The sequence below is a fragment of the Phocoena phocoena genome, chromosome 3 (genome assembly GCF_963924675.1).
Source record: "Phocoena phocoena chromosome 3, mPhoPho1.1, whole genome shotgun sequence".
In the NCBI taxonomy this organism is placed as follows: domain Eukaryota; kingdom Metazoa; phylum Chordata; class Mammalia; order Artiodactyla; family Phocoenidae; genus Phocoena; species Phocoena phocoena.
Window position 1 is genome coordinate 170,672,812 of NC_089221.1, and position 27,062 is coordinate 170,699,873.

The window sequence follows — 27,062 nt, forward strand, 5'->3', positions numbered from 1 at the left end:
ATGGAGCGATCCGCGGGGAAACTGAATCTGGACTTCCAGGTGCTGGAGGAGGACACAGGGGAGCCGCCCAGCTGCGAGCAGATGCGACAGGGACCTCCTGGCTGGGAGCGGGTTCTTGCACGGAGGCCAAGTCCCGGGCTGGGGAATCAGCGACGCGTGTCCCTGTGGCCTGTCACTCGGGGCAGAGGCGGGGCCTGGTTGAACTGTCCAGTCAGCGGCGACTGGGCGGGGTCCCGACAACCAGCCAATCAGGGTAGGAAGGGACCAGGAGGACTGCCCATCGGGGCGGGGGCGGGGCAAGGGTTACCGCCCAATCAGGGCTCGGGCCCCGGAGCGCCGTCCAATGAGGGCGGGCGACGGGCGCGTTCCGAGCCCCCGGAAGTTTCTCTCAGCCGTCTGCACGCTGGTGCGAACTTGTCCCGCGCGGCCTTAGGTGTCGCGTCCCCGTCGGTCTTACCTGCCCAGGTCGGAGGGTCGCCTGGAGGACTCTTCAGAGAACCCGGAAGGAGGCGGAGATGGTGAGTGCGCGGCCCGGGGCCCGAACAAGGAAAAAGCTGCTTCGAACTGGCCGGACCTGCCGGAAGAGGCAGTCTGGCCAGGGTCTCCCCGCGTCCCACCCACCCCCATGTCCAGACCCAATTCTGCCCCTCGGCCGCGGGGAGGGGACCCGGCTTCCAGTCCCGGGGTCCCAACTTGACTCTCCCCTTTGGCGGCGGATTGGGGTCCGGGCATCCGGACTGAGCCCTTGGCGGAGTGGGCTTGCGAGGGAGGAAAGGACAGTCAGAAGCTGGGGGCGAGGGAGGTCTTCCCTGGATCTGACAGATAAAGTCAAGCCCGGACTTGGCAAGGAGACTAAATTGCAAATACTGTTGCGATAGCGCCGAGGTTCGGATCTCAGAGATATGTCAGCCTCTCCAACCGCGCAGAAAAAGGCTTTTTCTCTTCTGTGTGAGGAGGGAAGTTGGGCGAGTGAGGGCGGTGCGCGGACTGCGGGTCAGTGTGGCTGGACTGAACAGGGTCCCCTGGGTCTCCTGTTCTCTGGAGAAGCTGACCAGGGGCTTGTTCGGAACCTCAGTGCTGCTCAGGTGTGGGGCCGACCCAGCGTTCCCTCCTCCTGTGGGGAGGGAGCCTGATGATGTGCGTAAGAAATGGGACGGGGAAAAGTTGGTGGAGCCCAGATGTGTGAGTAGGTCGGGAGGGCCGGACCTCCTAATGTCAAAGGTCAAAGTCAAACTGGCTCCTGCTTTGTTATAAAGCAGAAACTAACACACCGTTGTAAAGCAACTATACTCTAATAAAGGTGTTAAAAAAAAAAACCACCAAAAAAACTGGCTCCTGCAATGCCTGCAGTGGTGTCACAGAGTGTCTTCGTTCTTAAAGGAAGGGCACAGATCCACAGTGACATTGCCCTCCATCCGTCCCCTGACCCAGGAGTTCCCCAGGTCCTTCTCTATCATGTTCAATAATAATCAGTATTGAGGCTACAAAGAACAAAGCGGTTTATTTGGGGGTCTTAAGAATTTCAATTTGGGGTACACAGGTTCTGGCAAAACCAGAGTGTTCTGGGGAAGAGAAAGAGTCAGGAGTTTATAAAGCACAAGCCACAAGGTTGTTAAAGTTGTCTGGCAGAAATTATGATTGACTCTGACAGACGCGGAGGAAAATTCAAGTAACCATTAAATTAAGAAGAAAGGGAATTTTATTCGAGCCAAACTAAGGATTATAACCCAGGAGACAGTCTCTCAGAAGCTCTGAGAACTGTTCCACCAGTTAGAAGTCGAAAACACAGTCATGTACATTTTTGAGATGAAAGATCGTACATCAAAATAACATACTGACATTTCACATAAAGTTCACCAAAGATACATAGTCCAGGTAAGCACGTACAAAAAGAGTAGTAAGAGAGAAGTTACATTGCTAGCCTCAAAAGAAAGGGAAAAGTTTGATCTTTACGTTTGAGAATGCGTTCCCATCTTTGAAGAGGTGTGGTTACCGTGTAGTGCATATGCCTAAACACTAAGTGGGGAGGGAGGAGCTCCAAACAGACGGAGAGAGAGCGTTTTATGTTAAAATTTACTTGTGCTTTCTCAAAGTATAAATTTTATTTCATCACACAGGGAAGGAAATATTTGTCCTTAAGGGATAGGCTGTCACGAGTTATTTAGGGGAAGGGTCCAATAAGTATCTTGACTTTCTGGGTCATTGGGCAGATGTTCTGGATGCCTGCGTTAAGTCAGTAAGTGGTCAAAAGTTCAGATTCCATCTGGGCTGAGACCTGCATAAGCCCCACTTCCTCAGTGGCCTCCTGGCTCCATTTTAGAGCGCTCTCTTAGCAATACTGACTCCATTTTGATTTTCCTTTCACACCTGTCCCCTCGTGCCCCAGCCCTCGGACTAAAGGGCAGGGGCAGCCCTGGACAGGTGGGGATACTAGGAGGGGAGACTGAGTCAGCACTTTTCTGTTTAGGAGAAAGGGTCTGCAAGCTTTGGGCTGATGCTCTGTGGCCAGGAGCAGATTCTGCGCATAGCCCAGGATCCTGGCGGCCAGGTGTGGCGTCCCATAGAAAGCCAGGCGGTAAAGGGCTGAAGGCAACAAACGGCACATCCGCCCTGCTCCGTCACGTGACCTACAGCTGGCCCTTCTCAGAATCAAGCCTGCAACGTTGTCAATCAGGGCCTGAAGGGGGTCCGTCCAATCAGGGCGCGAGGGATCGAGCCTCATCCAATCAGAGCTGGGGGCGGGCGCATCCCCCCTGCGGGGACGTCGCTCTCCGCCTCCTGGGAGTCCAGCGCGCCACATGGGGTTCAGGTGTCCACTCGCTGTCCCTCTCACCTGCGCGGACGGTGGAGCCGCAGGGCAGCGGAGAGGACGCCGTGAGAACCGAGAGCAGGGCTGAGATGGTGAGTGCGCGGGCCATGCGCTGAGACCCGCCGGGGCTCGTTCCAACTGGCCGGAACGGGCCGCGGGCCCCGTCTCCCTGTCCGCAGTCCGCACTCAACTCTTTACCCTCACCCACGACGTGGGTCAGGAGTCCTGTCCCATCCACGCACAGGGTCTGGGCGCCCTGATCTGTTCCTGGGCCGGGAGGGCAGGGGGTGGGGTCCGAGGGAGCACCAGCGGAGCGGACGCTCAGGCGCTGGTGGGCAGGGGACCCGCCCTGGACCTGACAGATGAAGTCCAGCCCAGACTTTTCAAGCAAGGAGCCTGTATTGCAAATGCTGTTGCGATAGCGCCGAGGCTGGGATCTCAGAGAGGTGCCAGCGTCTCCAACCACACAGCAAAGGGCTTTTCTCTTCTCTGTGAGGCGGGTGAGAGCAAGGCTGTTTTTCAGGATCGGGGCTCCCTGTGGTCAGCGCATTCTCGGCCCAGGTCTGCAAGGGCTTGTTCTGCAGCTCATTGTCGCTTGCGGTGGGGCTGCGGGTGAGGGTGGGGTTGAGGTGGGGGAGAAACCTAAAATCAGGGGCCTGTGGGTGAGAAGCCTGATCAAAGGTGGGCTGAGAAATAGTCGTTGACCTTAAAAATAAAAATCAGCTGTTTACCAGCAAAAATGGGTTTATTTGGGAACAACAAAGAATTGCAATTAGGGACAGACAACGAATAGTAAAAGCCATATGCAAGTCCAAGGAACTTATTTACTGGAGAGAAAGGATGGAGTTGGGAGAGGTTATAGTACTGAAGCAACTTCCACTGGAGAAAATGGAGAGTTCAGGGTGATGCTGGTTTCTCACTGGCTAGCTGCTGGGGTAGCCAGTTTCTTGAGAAGATGCCATGCATGCACATCTTTTCCTGTTGTGGCCTGCAATTGGTGATTCTTTCTTGTTTCCATTTGTTCTGTTGGGGTCTCTAATTAACACTTGTTCCTGTAACTGACGTCACGTGGTACTGGCCGAGGCTCCCTCTTCTCCCCACCAACATCTTTTTTAGTGAGTTTTCTCTTAATTTTCACATGGCCACTGAGAATACTTGGTCAAGCCTGTAGCATGAAATAATCTAAACTTCAAAACAAGAGACCTTTATCCAAATGAGTTCCTGCAGGGGGAGCCTTCTGTTGCACCAGGCACAGGGGGCTCTGCAGGAAGGGGGACATCTGACCCTAAGATCTGCAAGCGTCTCAGGAGTTGGGCAAAGAGTTTCTTTTACACAGAGGCTTAAACACCACCAGGAGGGACCAGGTGTGATGCTCGGATAGCAGATCCCTGAGGCCAGCCTGTCCTTAGGGGTCTGTCGGCTGGCTGCCGTGAGGCCAGGTCAGGGGGAAGGAGAGAAGCTGAACCAAAGTTTGGCCAACAAGCATTTGTTCTGCTTGGCCAGTGGGGGGAACAGTTCCGCTAATCACTGATGAGGTGGAGATGGGACTTTGAGGGGACTGCGTCTGGCCTCGTCCTGGATAAACAGGGGGCCTCCGTGTGAGTCTTATCTGAGTCAGGTGGGGCACGGGGGCGGTTTCTTGCAGCCTGCCGTTTTCCAGAAGAGCAAAGGGTGGGGGGGTCCTTTCACCTTCCATCTAAGTTTCCAGGAGCACAGGGCTCAGGGAGGGTTCAGCATTGTCCCCTGACACCTGTGAGCTGCCTCCTCTGGGTCCAGCTCAGCACTAATAGCTTCCCCTGATCCAGCTTCCGGTTTCAGCAAGTGTAAAATTCCGCATTCTTTCCGCCTGGTTTCTTCTCCTTAGTGAGGGTAGTAAGCGTCTCAGGTCTTTGCCCTTTCCTGCTGACTTGTATTATTCTGGGCCTTTGGGCCTTAACCAGAGATGCCTCTGGGGAGAAGTGTCTCAGTACAGAAAATGTTTTCTCTTCCATTAGAATTTCAGGAAATGCAGGCAGTCCCACCCCTTCGTGTGAAATGGGTGGACATACTGATTAAAAAGATTCATAGGAATCATAGTGACTCTTCCATGCAGGGTGCAGAGTTCTGACACTGTCTGATTCTTGTCTACTTCCTGTTATTAGCTGGTCAACAGAGATGAATGGAAATTCTGTGAAATGTGACCAGTGCTACTGAGACTTGCTCACTTCTGATTAGATGAGTTACAGCTCGTCATCATGAGGATATTAGTGAACTGATGCCTGTCTTCTGAAAGGGATGAGCAGTAACCAGTAGCTCAAACCATAAAAGTGCCCCAGAATTTCCCTAGGTGAAGGAAGGTGGCCTTGGGTCCTGCTGTCCACCCTACCCCACTCCTACGCCGGTGGCCTCCAGGCCATAGAACCACCACAGAAGGATCTGTTTGTGGCATGAGCGTAGGGGAGGGGATCCACCTGCAGGAATGCTAGGGGTGGTTTGTCCTCTGAGGTTCTGCTGCCCTCAGCTGTTCCCTGACCTTTGCTTTTGGCTTCATCCAAGAGAGTTGATGCTCTGAGTGTGATGTGTGCACTCTGAGTGAGTCTGTGAAGGTCAGGCGTGGAGAAGGCTCCTTGAGCTCAACTGCTATTGAGAGGGTTGATGAATTGGAGAGTTTCTCTGGGTCAGAACTTCAACTTGAGTGTTTCCTCCTGGGTGAGAATTGAGACCCAGAAGGAGGGGGCATTTCCACACTGAGAGAGGCAGCACAGGCGTGTGGAGCTCTGGAGCTCGGTCCCTCCCCCTGCCCTGGGGGTGCCCAGCCAGGCTGTGTGTCAGCAGGGGGATCCCAGCCCCCCAGCTCGGATGGCTTTGACCTTCTGACTTGGGGTTTCCTTGTGCACCGTGGGCAGCAGGCTGCTGATCTGAGCGGCTCACACTTGGCTGCTCTTCCCCTTTGTTTCTTTGATGGAATCTTGTGTCATGTGACTCAGCGTGAGTACTGAAGACTTTTGTTCCGTTACTTGAAGGTGTAGATATTTATTCCCTTGGTTGGCTGGTAGCACTTCTCAGTGAGCGGCCCCCAGGGTGCCCATCATCCTGGTTTTATTTATTTATTTATTTATTTATTTATTTATTTATTTATTTATTTCCGTACGCGGGCCTCTCACTGTTGTGGCCTCTCCCGTTGCGGATCACAGGCTCCGGACGCGCAGGCTCAGCAGCCATGACTCATGGGCCCTGCCGCTCCGCGGCATGTGGGATCTTCCCGGACCGGGGCACGAACCCGTGTCCCCTACATCGGCAGGCGGACTCTCAACCACTGCGCCACCAGGGAAGCCCCCTGGGCTTTTTGTTATTCTTTGCAGCTTTATGTCCTTCATCACCAAGCATCATTTTGTTTGATTTTGCTTCTGCTGAATTTGTAATAAGTGAATATGACCTGTACCACACAAGTAATGCCACACAGAAGGCTTCTCTGTGGTTCTCAGCCCCAGTCTGTTTCACACGTGCTGGTTTCAGAGGTCACCTGATTATATCCTCCATCCAGTCGTGTGAGGCTTGAGTTGTCTCATGTTTAATTTTGATTTGTCAGCAGCGCCGTTAAACTCCTTGATTTTGTCTCCAAGTGCCAGTGCAATATAAATTTTGTACATGTGGAAGGAAAATTGTAGGATTGTAGATTATGGATATTTTCAAAATACTAGGAAGTGTGGATGGAGGACTGGAGACAAGTGTTTATTCCACGTCATTTCCAGCAGATGGAGATTTGGAAATTCCAGCTTAATTTTGTTCATCTCAAGTGTGTAAAATGGATCTGCTTGTGATTGTATATTGGTCTTTACTGATAATCATTGAGTCTGAGCATTTCTTATAAGTGGTGGCTCATCTTCTGTGAGATAGTTTTCAGTTGTTTTCTCACCTTTAATTCTTTTGTATATTTATTGATTTTTATGTGTTATTTACATACACTGGACATTCATCTCTTTTCATTTCTAGGTATGGCAAAGATGTTCTCCCAAACTGTGGGTTATCATTTCTTTTTTTTAATGTTTATTTATTTATTTATTTGGTTGCACCTGGTCTTAGTTGTGGCATGCGGGCTCCTTAGTTGTGGCATGCGAACTCTTAGTTGCAGTGTGCATGTGGGAACTAGTTCCCTGACCAGGGATCAAACCCAGACCCCCTGCATTGGGAGTGCAGAGTCTTAACCAGTGCACCACCAGGGAAGTCCCTATCATTTCTTTTTATTCTACACTTCATGGACAATTCTCAACTTTAATAGACTTGAACTGAATTTATCCACCTCTTCCGTTGTAGCTCTTTTTTCTTTTCGTGTATAGGAAAATTTCCCCTACTCTCAAGTCATGAGTGAGTTTGCCTGTAACTTCTCAATGTGTTCTACTTTCTTCTTTCACAGTTAAGTTCACAGTGAGTTGGTTATTGCATGTGCAGTTACTAAGGAAAAAGATTTCTTATTCCCCTGTAAATACCCAGTGATCACTGCCCCTCAGGTCAAAGTGTCATCATCTGGCCCCTGCCCAGCAGCTTACGCTCTGGCGTTGATCCACTTGACAAAAACAGGTGGGCCTGTTTCAGTGTGCTGTTTTTCCACTGGTGTATTTGTCCATCCCTCTGTTAACACCATCTTGTCCTAATCACTGCAGTTTAAAACGCTTCAATGTCTGTTACGGAATATCCCACCACCTTGTTCCATAGAAAATTTTGGCTATTTTTCGAAATTTGTTTTCCATTTCAGTTTTTAGAAGTAGTTTTTCTTTAAGTTCAAACAAAACAGAATCAAACCATCCCCAAAACAAGCCAATTTTAGATTTAATGGAATTTTCTTAAAACTCTTAACCTGTTCGGGAGAAGCTGACATCCTGGTCTCTTTTCTGTGGATATGCGCCATCCCTTCATTCATTTCCTTCTAGGATGGTGTTAGTCAATAATGTTTTGAAATTTTTCCATTAAATTGTTTTATATTTTTTATTAAACATATTTTAGAAAGAAAGTTAATTTTAATGACAATTAGTTTTAATTATTTATTTATTTATTTTTGACTGTGCTACGTGTCATCTTAGTTCCCCAACCAGGGATCGAACCCATGCCCTCTGCAGTGGAAGCTCCAAGTCTTAACCACTGGAGAGCCAGAGAAGTCCCCTAATGACAATTAGTTTTAAAAGTCTATGTTAAGAAAAGTCTGTTTAAACTTTTACATTTCTACTGCTTGTTTCTTTTTTTTAAATTATTTTTTAAAATTGAAGTATACTTGATTTACAGTGTTGTGTTAATTACTGCTGTATGGCAAAGTGATTCAGTTATTTCTTTTTTAAAATATTCTTTTCCATTATGGTATGTCATAGGATATTGAATATAGTTATCTGTGCTGTACAGTAGGACCTTGTTGTTTATCCATTCTCTATATAAAAGCTTACATCTGCTCACCCCAACCTCCTACCCCATTCTACCCCCAACTCCCTCCCCCTTGGCAACCACCACTCTGTTCTCTGTGTCCGTGATTCTGTTTCTGTTTCAAAGGCAGGTTCATTTGTGTCATATTTTAGATTCCACATATAAGTGATATCATATGGCATTTGTCTTTCGCTATCTGACTTACTTCACTTAGTATGATAATCTCTAGTTGTATCCATTTTGCTGCAAATGGCATTATTTCATTCTTTTTTATGGCTGAGTAATATTCCATTGTGTAGGCATACCACATTTTCTTTATCCATTCCTCTGTTCATGGACACTTAGGTTTTTTCCATGTCTTGGCTATTGTGAACAGTGCTGCTATGAACATAGGGGTGCATGTATCTTTTTGAATTATAGTTTTGTCTGGATATATGTCCCAGAGCGGGATTGCTGGATCATATGGCAGTTCTATTTTTAGTTTTATGAGGAATCTTCATACTGTTTTCCACAGTGGCTGTACCAATTTACATTCCCACCAACAGTGTAGGAGGGTTCCCTTTCCTTTTCTCCATACCTACTCTCCAGCGTTTGTTATTTGTAGACTTTTTAATGATGGCCATTGTGACTGGCATGAGGTGGTACCTCACTGTAGTTTTTATTTCATTTCTCTAATAATTAGTGATGTTGAGCATCTTTTCATGTGCCTATTGGCCATCTGTATTTCTTCTTTGGAGAAATGCCTATTTAGGTCTTCTGCCCATTTTGGATTGGGTTGTTTTTGTTGTTGTTGTTGAGTTGTATGAGCTGTTTATATATTTTGGGGTTTTTTGGTTGTTTTTTTTTTGCGGTACGCGGGCCTCTCACTGCTGTGGCCTCTCCCGTTGCAGGGCACAGGCTCCAGAGGCGCAGGCTCAGCCGCCATGGCTAACAGGCCCAGCCGCTCCGCGGCATGTGGGGTCCTTCCAGACTGGGGCATGAACCCATGTCCCTTGCATTGGCAGGCAGACTCCCAACCACTGTGCCACTAGGGAAGCCCTGTTTATATATTTTGGAATTAAGCCCTTGTTGGTCGCATCATTTGCAAATATTTTCTCCTGTTGTGTAGGTTGTCTTCACTCTCCTCTATTAATGATTTTAAAAATCAAGCATGTACGGCAGATCAGTATTAGAGAGATGTCTGTGTCTGTTATTATCAAGAGCTCAGAGTGAGAAATATGTTTGAATACTTGAAAAGACTCTGAGCAGAAACAAGACTTGAAGTGTGGTTTTATGATAAACCACTCAGAAAACCTCAGTCATCCAATACTAAAAACACAGAAGATAAACAGGCATTTACTAAACTCATTGTCTCCAGCACATGACACATGACATATTAAGGCATCTTTTGCTCCCATCCTGGTATATGTAGCAGAACAACAGGTTTTAAATAGAAACCAGCACTTCTGCTCAAATACATTGGGCAGATTTTTTTTTTTTTTTTTTTTTTTTTTTGCGGTGCGCGGGCCTCTCACTGTTGTGGCCTCTCCCATTGCGGAGCACAGGCTCCAGACGCGCAGGCTCAGCGGCCATGGCTCACAGGCCTAGCCACTCAGCGACATGTGGGATCTTCCCGGACTGGGGCACGAACCCGTGTCCCCTGCATCGGCAGGCGGACTCTCAACCACTGCGCCACCAGGGAAGCCCAGCAGATTTTTAAAAATATATTTTCCAATTCTACATACCCTGAAAGCTCTCATGGTCAATCACATCTTGACCCAAGGCAGCCCAGCAGTGTACACAGATATCTGTTTACTAAAGAGGAGCAGTTCCCCATTGAACAATAGGAAGGAACTACAAAGCACATAATGTATAAAGTTCCAAGACTGGTATTTCAATTGCTTTCAAGCAATTTATGCCTTAGTGATGAGGAGATAGATGAGATGATTGAAGGTGAGAGTCCATTAATATGGATCCTGCAGGGGAATAATTGTTCATTGGTATTTTGCTCCATTGGGATGAGAGTTTGAAAAGCACTTCATGTTTTTCTTTCTTTCTTTCTTTCTTTCTTTTTTAATTTATATTTTTGGCTGCGTTGGGCCTTCGTTGCTGCACGCATGCTTTCTCTAGTTATGGCGAGCGGGGGTACTCTTTGTTGTGGTGTGCGGGCTTCTCATTGTGGTGGCTTCTCGTTGTGGAGTACGGGCTCTAGGCACATGGGCTTCAGTAGTTGTGAAACACAGGCTCAGTAGTTGTGGCATGCAGGCTCAGTAGTTGTGGCTCATGGGCTGTAGAGCACAGGCTCAGTAGTTGTGGCATGCAGGCTTAGTTGCTCTGTGGCATGTGGGATCTTCCCGGACCAGGGCTCGAACCCGTGTCCCCTGCATTGGCAGGCGGATTCTCAATGACTGCACCACCAGGGAAGTCCTGAATCTATTTTTTAAACAGCTTTAGTTCACATATAATTTATGTACCATAAGGTTTCCCTGTTCAAAGTGTGAAATTCCAGGGTGTTAGTATATTTACAATTGTGTAAGCATCCTCATATTCTGATTTTAAATCATTTTTATCACCCCAAAAGAAAATTTGTATCTGCTGGCAGTCACCCCTCATCCCAGGACTTCACCCGCCCTTGGTCTAGGCAGTTTATTAATCTACTTTCTTTTTCTTTTTCTTTTTTTTAAAGGGAACTTTATTTTTATTTTTTTATTTATTTAATTTTGGCTGTCTTGGATCTTCGTTGCTGCGCGGGCTTTTCTCTAGTTGTGGAGAGCGGGGGCTACTCTTCGTTGCCGTGCACAGGCTTCTCATTGCAGTGGATTATCTTGTTGTGGAGCACGGGCTTTAGGTGTGTGGTCTTCAGTAGTTGTGGCTCGTTGGGCTCAGTAGTTGCAGCACACAGGCTTAGTTGCTCCGCAGCATGTGGGATCTTCCCGGACCAGGGCTCGAACCCGTGTCCCCCTGAATTGGCAGGCAGATTCTTAACCCCTGCACCACGAGGGAAGCCCTATTAATCTACTTTCTATCTCTATAGATTTGCTCATTCCGTTGCCTTTCGTATAAGTGTTATGTGGAGTCTTAATGTTCTTAAAGTTTATTGGTTTTGTGCCACCGATCAGTACAACATTCCTCTTCCGGCAAATAATATTCCGTTGTGAGATTATATTGTGTTTGCTTATCCAAGTCACTTGATGATCTTTTGATTTGTTTCCACTTTTTGGCTGTCATAAGTCATGCTGCTGTGAATATCTGCGTATTAGTTTTTGTGTTGGAGTTCGCTTTCACCTCCTCTCTTGGGTAGATAGATACCTAGGGTGGAATTGCTGTGTTATGTGGTGACACTGTGTTTATCATTTTGAGGATCTGCTGGACTGTCTTCCAAAGTGGCTTCACCATTTTACCTTCCCATCAACAGTGTGTGAGGTTCCAACTTCCCCACATCCTTGCCTGCCCCGCCTTGCCTTGTTTGTCCATCTTATATCCATCCTGGTGGGTGTGAAGTATCTGCCTGTAGCTTTGGCATTTCCCTGATGAGTGTCGTCCAGCATCTTTTCATGGGCTTATTGGCCACTTGTATTTATTCTTTGGAGAAATGTCTGCTCACATTATTTGTCCATTATTTATGCATTATTTGTTTTTCTCTTGTTGTCCTTTATTTTTTATTGTTGTCCTATTAGTTTTTTAAAATGTATTTAAAATACAAGTTTCTTATCAGGTGTGTGATTAGCAAACTCCAGTTGCAGACTCAGGCGAGGCAGCCTTGCCTTCTTTGTAGCTGATGTATTTGGAATTTTTTATAATTTAGATTGTCAGACTATATTTTGGATTAAAATTCTAATTTATAAAAATAATTGCTTGCTTTGTATTTCAGGGGTCTGGTGTCATCCATATTGTCCTAAAGATAATAACTAGGTGTTTTTTTCTCTCTGTTCAAGTCTCCTTTGGCCCTATTGCCGTCAGATCCTTCGACTCTTCTTCATGGAGCATTTTCCTCCATTTCTGGGCACATGATTATCTGAGAGGCCCTGCTGGCTTGACAGATCCCTCAGGAAACAGGCTGTCTCTTACCCCACAGCTGTCCCAGGCCCTGGGCCCTGGCCTGCATCTGTGCCCTCGGTGTCCACCTCATCCTGGCAGGGGGTCGTGTCTGCCTCTGTTGGATATGAGGGGACTGGCCCAGGCTTTTACATGCTCTTCAGTCCAGGCGAGAGTTCTTCAGATGCAGCGGCCTGGAAAATCAGTGTTCACGACCTCCTGACAGTCTGCTCCTGCTTGGAGTTTCAAGGAAATAACTTTTGACCAAACCAAGTATTCATTTCCTTCTTATCTGAATGATGATTTTATTTTCAGTCTTTACCACCTCAGGTTCTGCTCTCTCACTAAAAATAATTTTTTTAAAAAATTGAAGTGCAGTTGATTTACAGTATTGTGTTAGGGGACTTTCCTGGTGGTCCAATGGTTAAGACTCCGAGCTTCCACTTCAGGGGGCGCAGGTTCAATCCCTGGTCAAGGAGCTAAGATCCCATGTGCTGGGTGGTGCAGCCAAAAAGTTAAAAAAAAATAAATTGTGTGTTAGTTTCAGGTGCACAGCAAAGTGATTCCCTTATACACACACACACACACACACATATATGTATGTATATATCTATAGTCTTTTTTTCCAATTCTTTTCCATTATAAGTTATTACAGTATATTGAATATAGTTCCCTGTGTAAATCCTTATTGTTTATCTATTTTATATTTGGTAAAAAACAGTTCTTTTTAGTCATGTGTCTATAAGTCTACATCTGTTGTTGCTGTTACACGTTGCTTCAGTCTCCAGCACTTAGCATCACTGAGTAAAATGCATTTGATTGGCTTGTGTGTGTTCATTTCCCACAGGAGTGTAGCTCAGGAGTCCTAGGAATTGAGTCCAGTTCCCGACTTTCGGCCTCCCCATCCTCCCACACACGGGGGTGAAGAGGGAGCCTTGCTGACACGGAACCTGTGGCTGTTTCAGGACTCGGTGGTCTTTGAGGACGTGGCTGTGAACTTCACCGCAGAGGAGTGGGCTTTGCTGGACCTGGCTCAGAGGAAGCTCTACAGAGACGTGATGCTGGAGACCTTCAGGAACCTGGCCTCCGTGGGTGAGGACGGCTTCCTCCCTGCACTTAGTCTTTGGGGAACAAATATTTCTTACAGTGTTCTTTCTTACTGGAACCAAGGAATAGGAATATGTTGAAAAACAGGCAGACGTGGTCCCCACCTTTATAGAACGAACCTAGAGTCAAATAGCTTTTCCATGACGGTAAATATTGAATTGATTTTTATTGCTCTTGATCAGAATCCTGAGGCTCCCTAATTGTGTAAATGTGAGCATGGTCTCCAGTGTTACTTTGGGGCAGTGAGAGCAGCGTTACGGTTTTCACCCTGTGAAAGTTACACTGTGATCAGTACACATTTGACCTGATAATCTTGCTGCAGTTAAACCCAAACTCACCCATCCTCAATGACATGAGGACCAGAGAATCGGCCCATCTCATGGAGGGCTTGTTGTCCTCCATCCTCCCCCTGAGAAGCTTTTCTCCGCGAGCAGGACAGCAGCCACACACCGTCTGATCTCCTAGTGACAGCTGGGTCACTGGAGATAGGCTTCCTCTAGGGCCTCTGTGCCTGCGATCACCAGGAGGGCACACCTCTCTGGAGGAGCAGGTTCTGTATCAGGGAGAGATATTTGGACATAACTGTTAGAAACATGACTCTGTCTTTGAGAAGGTGACGTTTGTCATTAACCTGGCTTCCCTGTTGGACTTTTCATCCATTGTTGCCCGCTTGAGAAGTCTTTCTGTAGCTCCTTTTATAAAGGGAGCATTTGGGAATGTGCATTTTGCCCAGTTTCTTGCTACTTTGCTTCTCTGGTAATATTGATCTCGACATCAGTCTCCATTCTTTTTGAGGTATTTCTTAGTGGACAGGCTGCCATTTTGACTCATTTTCCCTACCATTGCCAAAGTTCCAAATAGATGAGGTCTTCAGAGTTTTTCTTTGCTTGAGTGATAAATTAGGTTCTGGACCCAATTGCATCATGTGTGTACCTGTGTGTTTGTGTGTTTAGGCTCCTCAGAACTGGTCAACTCAGTTCTGACAGCATCTACCCATGGTAGCCTCAAATTCCACAGCTTAAGCGTTCGGTCCTACAAGACTCACCCCTGGTCTTCACCCGCCCTCATCTGATGCCAGTTTCAAGCTCAGGTTGTTACCAGTACTTGTGACCAACTGACTATAAATGAGAGAGGTTCCCGTGACCCCCTTCCTCAGGTTCAATTAATTTGCTAGTACACTCACAGGACTCAGAGAAACATTTCATGTACTTTATCACCAGTTTATTATAAAAGGATATAACTCAGGAACAGTCACATGGAAGAGATGCATAGGGCAGTATATGTCAGAAGGGCTTGGAGCTTCCATGCTGTCTCCAGGTGCCAGTCTTCCCATTATCTCCATGTTTTCACCAACATAGATGCTCTCTGAACTTCTTTTTGCTGGGGTGGGGGAGGTTATGGAGGCTTTATTACATATGCATGATTGATTAAATCATTGGCCATTGGCAAGTGATTGAAACTCTGGCTCCTCTCCCCTCCTCAGAGGTGCTGGGGTGTCTGGAGGTGTGAGTGGGACTGAAAGTTCCACGCTTTAGTCACATGGTGTTTCCATTGGCAACCAGCCCCCATCCTGCGCTGCTTTTCAACAATCACCTTCATGAATATAAACCCAATTGTGATGGAAAGGGCTTGTTATGAATAACAACACTTATTTCACCCTTCTGACCCTGAAGCATTTTCAGGAACTGAGAACAGGAGATCAAATATTATTCCATTGCTTTTATCACTCAGGAAATTCTAAAGGTTTTGGGAGCTGTGAGCAGGGAACTGTGGATGAGTACCTGATTTATGTGAGAAGTGTGTGTTGGTCATCTGAATGACCAAATATATATGTATATATTTCTTATAAATCACAATATCACACATATATCCTTCCTTCCTTTATAAAACTATTTGACATTTTTGAATCAACGTATGGAAAAAAAGTACAAATGGCCTCTTTCCTTTATCCCACCATTTCTTTCCCAAGGATTTAGTTATGTTACCAATTGTTGCAGGTTCTTGCCCTCAAGTTAAAACCAGTAGATCCAGTGCTCATTGGGATATTTTGGAGACTGGACTATGCAGTGAAGAGAAAGTAGTAAGATTCACAAGAAATGATTCCATGTCTTTTTTGGGAGAAAACTGGACATTTCATAACATGAGAGATCAGCGTGTAACCCAGGAGAGGCATTTGAGGTGAGTGGCACTCCCACAAGGAGAAGGGGGATCTCGGCAGAGTGTTAGACTCACTTGAAATTAAATAAAAGATATAAACCTAGGTAAACAATTGTGTACTCACAGAGTTTTTACAACACAATACTTTTATAAATGTGATGTAGACATTGAGCATCTGAAACTTAATTCAGTAGGAAATTTCAATGATCAGGAAACCCAATATGTAAAAAACACTGAAAGTTATGGCTCTGTTTGAGCCCTCAGCTGGAGCATTAAACTTGTTGAACTTTGTCACAATGCAGAGGGTGCCAAAAACATGCCAATTCAGTGCACATGGCAAATACGTAGTCAAAATAATCATTAACATCCATCAATAAATTATTAATAAAGAAATCATTATTATTAATCCGTAATACTGTGCTTCCTACTTTGAACAGAAATCATTTGGTGGAGAGTCTCTGTGAAGGTAAAGAAGGCCATCAATGTCTAGAAACCCGGAACCAGCTTACACATCTTACTGTGCATAAGGGTTATCTGACTGCAATTCAGCCCTGTAAGTGCACTAAGTGTGGAAAAGCCTTCAGGGATTGTTCTTTCCAGAGGAATCAGCAAAGATCTCACACCAGACACAAACCTCATCCATGTGAAGAATGTGGGCAAACCTGCACCTGTGTCTCATGCCTAAATCCTCCTGGTGGAACAGACATTGTAGAGAAAACTGACAAACGTCAGGATGATGGGAGAGCATCTAAGAGATATGTGAAAAGTTACAGTAGCAAACAGTCTTTAGAGTGTAAGAAATCTAAAAAATCATTCACTTGCCTGTCATCTGTCCAGCGACATGTGAGAGGTCATTATGGACAGAAAATCCACATGTGTGAAGTATGTGGAAAATCCTTCAGTTACTATTCCCAGATTGCACGGCATGTGAGAACTCACACTGGAGAGAAACCCTATGAATGTAAAGAATGTGGGAAAGCTTTCACTCGCATCTCACACTTCCAAGAACATGTGAGAATGCACACTGGAGAGAAACCCTATGAATGTAAGCAGTGTGGCAAAGCTTTCAGTTGGTGCACTTACCTTCGAGAACACATGAGAACACACAGTGGAGAAAAACCCTATGAATGTAAGCAGTGCGGCAAAGCCTTCCCCTATCTCAAATCCCTGCAAGGACATGTGAGGATCCACACTGGAGAGAAACCTTATGTGTGTAAGGAATGTGGGAAATCCTACAGTTGTCCCAAATACTTTAGAAAACATGTGAAAACACACAGTGGAGTAAAACCCTATGAATGTACAGAATGTGGGAAAACGTTTATTACTTCTTCATCCCTTCGACAACATATGAAAACACACAGTGAAGAGAAACCCTATCAGTGTCAGCAGTGTGGGAAAGCCTTCAGGTATCTGATATCCCTACAAAGACACATGAAGACACACACTGGTGAAAATTCTGAATACAAAACTGTGGAGAAGCCTTCTTCTCCCTTAAAACCTCATTGTAAATGGAAGCAATCACATGGAGTGAAATCTTATGAATGGAAAGAATGTGGAAAAACCTTCAGCACTTCACTTATTTTGTAAATGAAAACTCAGGGCACAACAGAAATCTTTTGTTATAAACATGGTTTTTCCTTTGTAAGTGCCTCATCCTGAATAGGGATCCCAGTGTATTAATTTCTAGTTCGTGTTGCTGATCTGAACACTTAAGATAATTAATTATCCCTCCATGTCCCCTTCATCTGTACCTCATATAAAACTTGTCTCGTTTCCATTACAGTGTCTTTTGAACCCAGGGATGTTAAGTGGTTTCTGGTTTTTTCAGGTGCAACTTGGTATAATTTTAGATGAAAAAAGTTTTGATTCTTACGTCCCATTGTTTTCCTCATATGTGATCATGAGACCTGTATTGTTGAAATGTCTTTCCTGGTCTACTGTTACAGATACTGGAATTTTCTGACTCAGTGTTTACCCTCCCCTGGAGTATTAAACTGAAAGGTATGTCTTTTCCATGTTTCCTTGTTGCATATATGTCCTCACAGAAATTAGTAATTGTGCAAGGTCTTGGAGGACATTCTGTCTCATCTAATTATGTTCATAAATTTGACCTCTGTTCATGTCCATGATCTTGGTTGGAAATTGGACATGATCCATGGAGTTAAGAAGAGTGACTTGCTGGCATGAAGATGAAAGCTCCTGTCCAGACGGTTCTACTGAATTGTGTTGTCAGCTTGGGTGAGGTGGGAAACTGTATATCCAGAGTCCTTCTGTTAGTGGTTCTGAGTTAAAGTTCATGGGAAGAAGAAGATGCATGAGGTCTGGAAAGCAGAAGCGGGGAAGCCATGATTCTCGGGTCTTCTGTACCATCAGGAGACAGAGATGCATGGCAACCTGGTGAGCCTGAGTTCCAGCACCGTTTTCTGACTTCTGGCTCTGCCCATGTGGAACAGCCCCCAACCAGACATGTGTTTGATGTTAGTTCCCTGTTGGGCAGCAGATTCCACACTTGTCCACAAGTTCCCTCATGGATCTTCTTTGGTTTTCAAGTGCACACAGATCCTTGCATGTTCCTATGGCTGTTTGGTGTCCATCAGCCTACTTCTTCAGGCTTCAGAAGATCACCTAGTGATTTACTCATATCCTGTGACCCCCCCCTTCATGTCCGATGATTCTCATAATTATGTGATTTCTGTAAGAAGCATCTTGTTCCTTTAGTAGAGAGGCTGTTTCCTTCCCAACCAAATGCAGGAAACTTACTTCCCTGCTTGCACTGTTGAGGCTGCACTGACCCTACATTTGTTGTTTCTGGTTACTTCTCTGATTGCAATAAGCACTTTTGAATGTATTTGGCCTATTGTGAGCATTTTCTCTCTCTCTCTCTCTCTCTTTTGACTGTGTTGGGTCTTCATTGCTGCGCATGGGCTTTCTCTAGTTGAGGCAAGTGGGGGCTACTCTTCGTTGCAGTGCACAGGCTTCTCATTGTCATGGCTTCTCTTGTTGCAGAGCATAGGCTCTAGCGGGCTCAGTAGTTGTGGCACTCGTGCTTAGTTGCTCTGTGGCATGTGGGATCTTCCCAGACCAGGGATCGAACCCGTGTCCCCTGCATTGGCAGGTGGATTTTTAATCACTGCACCACCAAGGAAGCCCATGTTTTCTCTTATAGCTGACTGCTCTCTAAGCCATAAACCTACTATATTTACTTACCTTGCATTTATAGATGTGATTACCCAGTGTTTAATTATTTCATTTTTTAAATGTTTTGTTTGTATTCATACTTGATAGAGCAGAGTTGTCAATAATTATACAATAATCAAGCTGCAAGTTGGTGTCCAACTATCCCCTATGCATTGGTCCGTCTATCTGCATGATGGCTTATAGTACTGAGAGAAATAGCTTCTTCACCTGTACCTTCCAAATCTCTTGCAATTTAGGCTATTGGTGAATTATAACCTGAAATTATAAAGACGATTCTGGGAAGTATACATCCCAGCCTTACCCACAATGAAATAACGCAATGCAATAGAACCATATCTACCTTTCATTGACCTTTCATAATTAGCACAGTAGGGGCTAGAGGGATATGAAGATGGAGATTATATATATATGAAGTATATATATGTATAAAATATAAAATATTTCTGGTTCCAGAAAATAGTATAAGCAGAACAGTAAAATAACTATTTCAGATAACACTGGAAGTTGATACTTAAATGGATTATAAAATGTATAAAAGTATACATATACCAAGTTCAGTAGTGTCCCCCCAAATTTTATGTCCATCTGGAACCTCAGAATGTGTTCTTTTTTGGAAATAAAATCTGATTAATGGGAGACAGTAGGTCCAAAATGGAGTCACTTGTGTTAGGCAGCCAACCAAGACTTAATAACGAACCAAATTGCAGCGGCAACTTTTCCCAGGAATGTGGCCTTTAACCAGTGAACCTGGCATTTCCTGGTCTACAGTAGGAGGTATTCCACTGATAGACTGCCTACACTTCTGTTCCCCTCAGAAGCGTGACTTTGCCTGAAACAATGCACTCTTTGCTAATAATTTTTCTTTTTCTGTCCCTTCTCTGTCTTTAAAAAAACGATTATTTCTGCAGGTCTTTGGACCTCCTTTCTGCTTGCTAGATGAAATGCTGCCTGATTCATGAGTCGTTTAATAAAGCCTATTAGATGTTTAAGTTACTCAGTTGAATTTTTGTTATTTAGCAGATTTGGTGGCAGTGATAGGATCTGAGGTGAACTTCTGATGGCATTTGGGAACAATGAGAAACACAGATGTGGTACGAGGGAACCCTTTGAGTTCACTGTCTTTCTCATTATCTCTGAGGGTTATGGGTAAGTTCCTCTTGGTTCTGATCTCTACTCTCTTTCCCTTGAGCTCTCACTCTTTTTAGTTTGCAATTTCCAGGTGTTTGAGTGGAAAACTCCAACCCTTTTTTCTGTCCCAAGATCCACATGGGGACAGTTAGTAGCAGCTTGCAGTTCCCCAACCATGTGGAGCTCCTATTCCACAGTCCCCATTTATTGAGGTCTGCTGGATCAACCCTTTCCCTACTCCACAATTCCACAGAAATTGCTGGTGGTGCACACAGAGCTTCCTCTTGGGAAATCTGCAGTAATTAGGTTTGTGCTGTGACCAGCACTACCTGCTGCACCTGGATCAACATTTCTGGGAAAGTTGAAACTCAGTTACGTGAGCTCACTGAGTAAGCCCCTTGGCTGAAAGAGGTGACTCTTGGTGGGGTCTTTCTTTGACTTATTTGATTTTGATTGGTTTGGGCCATGGAGAACGTGGCTGTAAAGTGCACTCTGGACATTGGGCATTATCTTCTTTCCACTAATAATAATAATACGCTTTCTGGTGCACTGTATCCCCTCAAGAGTCTTTAATGTGTGTTCATAGCTGCGAACCACCAAGCAAATGACCTAAGACTGGAATGTCAGAAAAGAAACAAGAGAATGACCAAATTTAAAATGGAAACCTGGGCTTCCCTGGTGGCGCAGTGGTTGAGAGTCCGCCTGCCGATGCAGGGGACACAGGTTCGTGCCCCGGTCCGGGAAGATCCCACATGCCGCGGAGCGGCTGGGCCCGTGAGCCATGGCCGCTGAGCCTGTGTATCTGGAGCCTGTGCTCAGCAATGGGAGAGGCCACAACAGTGAGAGGCCCGCATACCGGAAAAAAAAAAAAAAAGAGGAAACCTAAAGCTGTGACCTGTGAATATCACAAGGATTAAGCAAAAAGTGTCATGACATATATCCGGATACCACACAAAGGATCAACAAAATTCACAAAGCTGTGAGAACTACAGGGTAACAGCTGAGTGGTTACTAATGCCTTAAATTTTGAACACATTTCTCAGTAAAGCTGAGACTGATCAAAAGAGGGAAATGTTTAAAAAAGGAAACTACAGGCCTCAAATGGAGTCACTTGTATTAGGCCCTAGCCCCACTGCAGCAAACCAAGTCTTAATACCTAACTGAATAGCAGTGTCAACTTTTTGCAGGAATGTAACCTCTAGCCAGCCAACCTGGCATCTCTTGGCCAACTGTAAGAGGTACTTCACTGGTAGACCCCTTCGGTTTCCCTTAGGAAGGTGACTTTGCCTGAAACAATGCATTCTTTGACGATAATTTCTTTTTTTCCACCTCATTCTTTCATTTTCTGTAGCTCTTTGGAGCTCCTTTCTACTTGCTAGATGAGATGTCCAATTCATGACTCATTTAATAAAGACAATTAAATCTTTTAAATATGATCAGTTGAATTTTTGTTTAACAGGTCTTTTCAGATATACTCAACACGAGTTCATAACAGATTAGAGTAGGTCTGGTCCAACGATGGACGTCCTTTTAGAAAGAGGGAACTTTGGACACAGACCTGCACAGAAGATAGATATGTCCTCACCACATGAGGTAAAAAGGAGCAAATTGGCATGATCTGTCCACAAGCCAAGGAATGCAAAGGGTTTTTGGCAACCACCAGAAGCTAGGAGTGAGGCCTGGAACATTCTCCCTCACAGCATCCAGAAGGAGCCAGTGCTGCCAACAGCTTGATTTCAGAATGTCAGACTCCATTGCTTTGTTAGGGGACCTGAGTAGACTCATATAGTTCCTAAGGCAGCAGTAGGCCTTAGGTAATTTTAGGATAGCCAGAGGCCGGTGCACCTGGAGCAGAGTGAAATGATGGAAAAACAGCAGAGGTCAGAGGAGAGTGTGAGGGTGGTAGGCACATCATGTATTGATGCACTGGCGTGCCGTGGTGCACTGCCATTGGCTGTGAGTGACATGGAGCCTAAAATTGACCAGATGAGGCAGCTTCACAAGATCCTTCTGTTTCCTTGAGAACAGGCACTAGGATGATGCTGTCAATCAAGGTAGTAGATCAGACTGGGTTGGTAGCAGTGGCAGTGTTGTATGGGGTTAGAGCCCAGACATAATTTGAAACTCAGGCTATTAGAATTTCTTGATGGCTGGAAGTTTGGGTGAGAGGAAGAATCAATGATTCCTCCATTATTTTGCACAGAAAAAACAAAACCCAGCATGAATGAGTTGCTATAACTGAGATGCAGGTTGTCACCCATGGAGAATAGTGCTAGAGTGTGATGAGTCCAACTCTAAGTGTGTCGGGATGGAGACGAGATCAAGACAAGCTGAAACAGAATATAAACCAATAAGACTTATTAGGTTTACTACAATTTAAATTTTTTTCAAAAATGTTACTAGAAACATTGGTCCAAAGAGTGAAAGTAACTGCTAGCAGTTGAATCAATACGTGAAAATGGTATTGTCCTACAAGGGTATGGATGACTAACCATTTTCAAAAGAAAGATATTTGATATAAAATGGTATATACCATTTATGTTTTCAAAGAACCAGCTGTGAATTTCATATATGTTCTATTTTTTTTTAGTGTCTATTTCTTCTCCAATCTTTGATTTCTTTCGTTCTGCTAACTTTGGGTTTTTGTTTGTTCTCCTTTTCTAGTTCCTTTAGGTGTAAGTTTAGATTGTTTACTTGAGATTTGTTCTGTCTCCTGAGGTAGGCTTGTATCACTGTGAACTTCCCTGTTAGAACTGCTTTTGTTACATCCCATAGATTTTGGAATGTTGTGTTTCCATTTTCATTTGTCTCCAGTTATTTTTTATTTGCTCTTTGCTTTCTTCAGTCACTCATTTGTTATTTAGTAGCATATTATTTAGCCGTCACGTATTTTTGGGTTTTGCCTTTTTTTTTTTTCTTGTAGTTGATTTCTAGTCTCCTACTGTTGAGTTCAGGAACGATACTTAATATGATTTCAATCTTCTTAAATGTATTGAGACTTATTTTGTTACTTACCATGTGGTCTATCCTGGAGAATGTTCCATGTGTACTTGAAAAGAATGTGTATTCTGCATTTGGGGGTGGAATGTTTATATATATATATATATGATGTGATCTAATGTGTCATTTAAGGGCAGTGTTTCCTTATCGATTTTCTGTCTGGATGATCTGCCCATTGATGCAAGTGGGGTGTTAAAGTTCCCTACTATTATTGAGTTACTGTCATTTCCTGTCTTTTTGTTTGCTAATACTTATCTTATGTATTTAGGTGCTCCTATATTGGGTGCTCCAATATTTACAACTAGTATTGCTTCTTTTTTGTTTGATCCCTTGATCATTATGTTATGTCCTACTTTGTCTCCTGTTAGAGTCTTTGTTAAAGTCATTTTGTTTAATATAAGTATTCCTACCCCAGCTTTCTTTTCATTTCCATTTGCATGGAATACCTTTTTTTTTTTTTTTTGCAGTACGCGGGCCTCTCACTGTTGTGGCCTCTCCCATTGCAGAGCACAGGCTCCGGACGTGCAGGCTCAGCGGCCATGGCTCACAGGCCCAGCCACTCCGCAGCATGTGGGATCCTCCCGGACCGGGCCACAAACCCGTGTCCCCTGCATTGGCAGGTGGACTCCCAACCACTGCGCCACCAGGGAAGCCTGGAATAACTCTTTTTATCCCCCTCACTTTCAGTCTGTGTGTGTTTTTAGATCTGAATTGAGTCACCTGTAGGCAGCATATATATGGGTCTTGTTATTTTTGATCCATTCAGGCCCTCTTTTGATTGGGACATTTAGTCCATTTACATTGAAAGTAAGTATTGATTGGTGTGTATTTATTGTCACTTTGTTTATTGTTTTCTCGTTGTTTTGTAGTTCTTTTTTTGTTCCTTTCTTTTTCTTTCTTCCCTTGTGATTTGATGACTATCTTCAGTGTTATGTTTGGATTCCTTTCTCATTTCTATGTGTATATCTGTTATAGATTATGGTTTATGTTACCATGAGATTTTGTGGAACACCCTATATATATGTGATTATTTTAAGTTCATATCTTAAGTTCAGATGCTTTCTAGGAACGCTGGATCTTTACCACCACTACCCTCCCCTCAACATTTAATGTTTTTTCTTTCTTTCTCTTTCTCTCTCTCTTTTTTTTTTTTTTTTGGCTGTGCCACACGGCATGTGGGATCTTAGTTCCACAACCAGGGATCAAACCCATGCTCCCTGCAGTGGAAGCACCATGTCCTAACCACTGAACCACCAGGGAAGTCCCACATGTAATGTTTTGACATCATATTTTGCATCTTTTATTTTGTGTGTATTCTTAAACTACTTATTGTGGATGTAGATGATTTTTACTACTTTTGTCTTTTAAACTTCCTACTAGCTTTATAAGTGGTTGATCTACTACCTTTACTGTATGTTGCCTTTACCAAAGAAATATTTCCTTTCCTAATTTTCACATTTCTAGTTGTGATAGTTTCTTTTCCACTTAGAGAAGTCCCTTTAATATTTCTGGTAAAGCTGGTTTAGAGGTGCTGAACTCTTTTAGCTTTTGCATGTCTCAAAAACGCGCTCTCTTCTTCAAATCTGAATAATAGTTTGCTGGGTGGAGTATTCTTGGCTATGTGCTTTTCCCTTTCGTAAGTTTTTATTTATTTTTAAAATTTTTGGCTGTGAGTCTGTTTCATAAACAGGTCCATTTGTGTCATATTTTAGATTCTACATATAAGTAATATCATACGGTATTTGTCTTTGTCTGACTTACTTCACTTAGTATGATAATCTGTACTTGCATCCATGTTGCTGCAAATGCCATTATTTCATTCTTTTTTATGGCTGAGTAGTATTCCATTGTACACGTGTACCACATTGTCTTCATCCATTCATCTGTCAGTGGACATTTAGGTGGTTTCCATGTCTTGGTTATCGTGAATAGTGCTGCTATGAACATAAGAGGTGCATGTATCGTTTTGAATTACAGTTTTGTCCAGGTATATGCCCAGGAGTGGGATTGCTGGATCATATGGTAATTCTGTTTTTAGTTTTCTGAGGAAACTCTGTACTGTTCTCCATAGTGGCTGCACCAATTTACATTCCCACCAACAGTGTAGAAGGGTTCCCTTTTCTCCACACCCTCTCCAGCATTTGTTATTTCCTACTAGTGTATTTTTTATATAAATTTATTGAATTTTATTTATTTTTGGCTGCCTTGGGTCTAAGTTGCTGTGCGCGGGCTTTCTCTAGTTGAGGCGAGTGGGGGCTACTCTTTGTTGCGGTGCATGGGCTTCTCATTGCGTGGCTTCTCTTGTTGCAGAGCATGGGTTCTAGAGCGCAGGCTCAGTAGTTGTGGTGCAGGGGCTCAGTAGTTGTGGCTCGCGGGCTCTAGAGCGCAGGCTCAGTATTTGTGGCTCACGGGCTTAGTTGCTCCACGGCATGTGGGATCCTCCCAGACCAGGGCTCGAACCCGTGTCTCCTGCATTGGCAGGTGGATTCTTAACCAGTGCGCCACCATGGAGGCTCCCTACTGGTGTATTTTAAATTTCATTTATTGTATTCTTCAGCTCTGATTGGTTCTTCTTTATATTTTCTAACTCTTCATTACAATCCTTGCTGTGTTCATCGTTCTTCTTCCAAGTTTGTTGAGCATCTTTACGATCATTACCTTGAAATCTTCATTCATCTGATTGCTTATCTCCACTTCACTCAGTTCTTCTTCTGGGGTTTTGTCTTGTTCCTTCATTTGGAACATATTCCTTCTTCTCCTCATTTTGTCTAATTCTCTGTGTCTATTTCTATGTATTAGGTAGGTCAGTTTCATTTCCCAATCTTGTAGATGTGACCTTAAGGTAAGAGACAACCTGTGGTACCCAGACGCAAACTCCCTTCTGGACACCTGTGCTATATGCTCTGGGGGTGCTCCCTAGGTGGGCTTATGGGTCCTTCTGGTGAATCTGACTACTGTGGGTGCACTCATAGGTGGGACTGTTCCCTGGCCTGTTTGGCTCTCAGGCTTTGCTGACCCACTGGTGGTCAGGGGCCGGGTCCTGGAGTGACTGGTTGCTCATCCCATGCGGGACACGGGACAGGTGCCGGCCTGCTGGTGGGCTAGCAAGCCCCCAGAGCTTATAGGCTAGATGGAGGACCCCAAAATGGTGCGCTTTTCAACAATGATATCCTTGTGGTAAAACAAACTCCCCAAAATGGCTGTTGCCAGCCAACATCGGTGTCCCTAAAGGGAATCCCAGATGCCTCCTACCTCTCTGAGATGTTCTACAAGATCAGCAAGTGGGACTGAACCAGTCCTGCAGGGAGGCTAGGGCCTCATGGTCCGGCTTCCCATGGTGGAGCCTTGGGTTGCTAACCTCAAGTCCCAGATGTGAGGGCGGGGATGAAGGGCGAGGTCACCCCATGTCAAAGGTCACACGTCTGACAGAGTCTGACCCTGCCTTGAACGCGGTGACATCACTGTCTTTGTTCTTAAACAAAGGGCATAGACCCAAGGCAACCTTAAATTGGGCAGACCACTGGCCCAGGACGTCACCAGACCCCCATCCCATCCTGTCCAGTCCTGGCTCCCTGGGAAAACTGAATCAAGACACACACATTGTTTAAAAAAAAAAAAAGACACACATTTGGCTCCAGGAGGGTATGCCCACTCGGGACCAGGTTCAGCTCAGAGCCCAGGTCGGGGGTGGGCTGGTCGGCCACAGGTGTCCTGTTGACCTGTCACTGAAGAGGTGGGAGCGGGTCGTGGGAAATTGTCCAATCAGAGCCCTCCGTGAGAGGGTGAGCCCAGAGCACCCTCCAGTCAGAGCTGGGGGCAGGCCCGCTGGCACCCTGCGTGGACCTCTCTCTCGCCCAGCTCCTGTGCTTACCTGCCACGTGCGGTCCCAGGTGTACCGTCCCCATCGCTCTCACCTGCCTGGGCCGCGGAGCCGCAAGGAGAATGCCCCTGAGAGTCAGGAGGGCTGGAAGCAACCATGGACCCGGTCCTACCCGAGGGCTCACGATCCAAGTCTCCACCCTGCGCCACGGGGTCAGGTACTGGCATCCTGTCTGGACCTTACGCGGGGGTTCCGCCCCAGTCCTTTGCTGGGCAGTGGTCAGAGGGAGGATGGGACGGTCACTGGTTGCAGGTTGGGGGTGGGGTGCAGTTCGTGTGGCTGCAGGGGACCCACCCTGGACCTGACGGTTCTGTGTTCACTCTGACCACATGTTTCAGCAAAGGTAAAATAATGGATCTTTGCCCAATTTCCTCCACTTAG

The 27,062-nt window shown here is 45.1% G+C and overlaps 1 protein-coding gene across 1 annotated transcript; it reads left to right on the top strand.

Moving 5' to 3' along the window:
- LOC136120450 (zinc finger protein 124-like) lies at positions 1-25,850 on the top strand. Its single transcript, XM_065873860.1, has 8 exons — positions 1-406; positions 466-518; positions 2,510-2,575; positions 2,791-2,901; positions 13,177-13,312; positions 13,843-13,868; positions 16,268-16,922; positions 25,807-25,850. The coding sequence occupies exons 1-8, from the start codon at positions 1-3 to the stop codon at positions 25,848-25,850; spliced, it is 1,497 nt and encodes a 498-aa protein (XP_065729932.1).
- The last annotated feature ends 1,212 nt before the right edge of the window (positions 25,851-27,062 follow it).

What these genes read in the sequence shown, in the direction of transcription:
- LOC136120450 (XM_065873860.1), top strand. Translation starts at nt 1, where the DNA reads ATGGAGCGATCCGCGGGGAAACTGAATCTGGACTTCCAGGTGCTGGAG. An exon ending in CCCGGAAGGAGGCGGAGATG is followed by an intron (nt 519 to 2,509) that starts GTGAGTGCGCGG and finishes CTCTGTGGCCAG; the next exon opens with GAGCAGATTCTGCGCATAGC. An exon ending in GTCCCATAGAAAGCCAGGCG is followed by an intron (nt 2,576 to 2,790) that starts GTAAAGGGCTGA and finishes CTGGGAGTCCAG; the next exon opens with CGCGCCACATGGGGTTCAGG.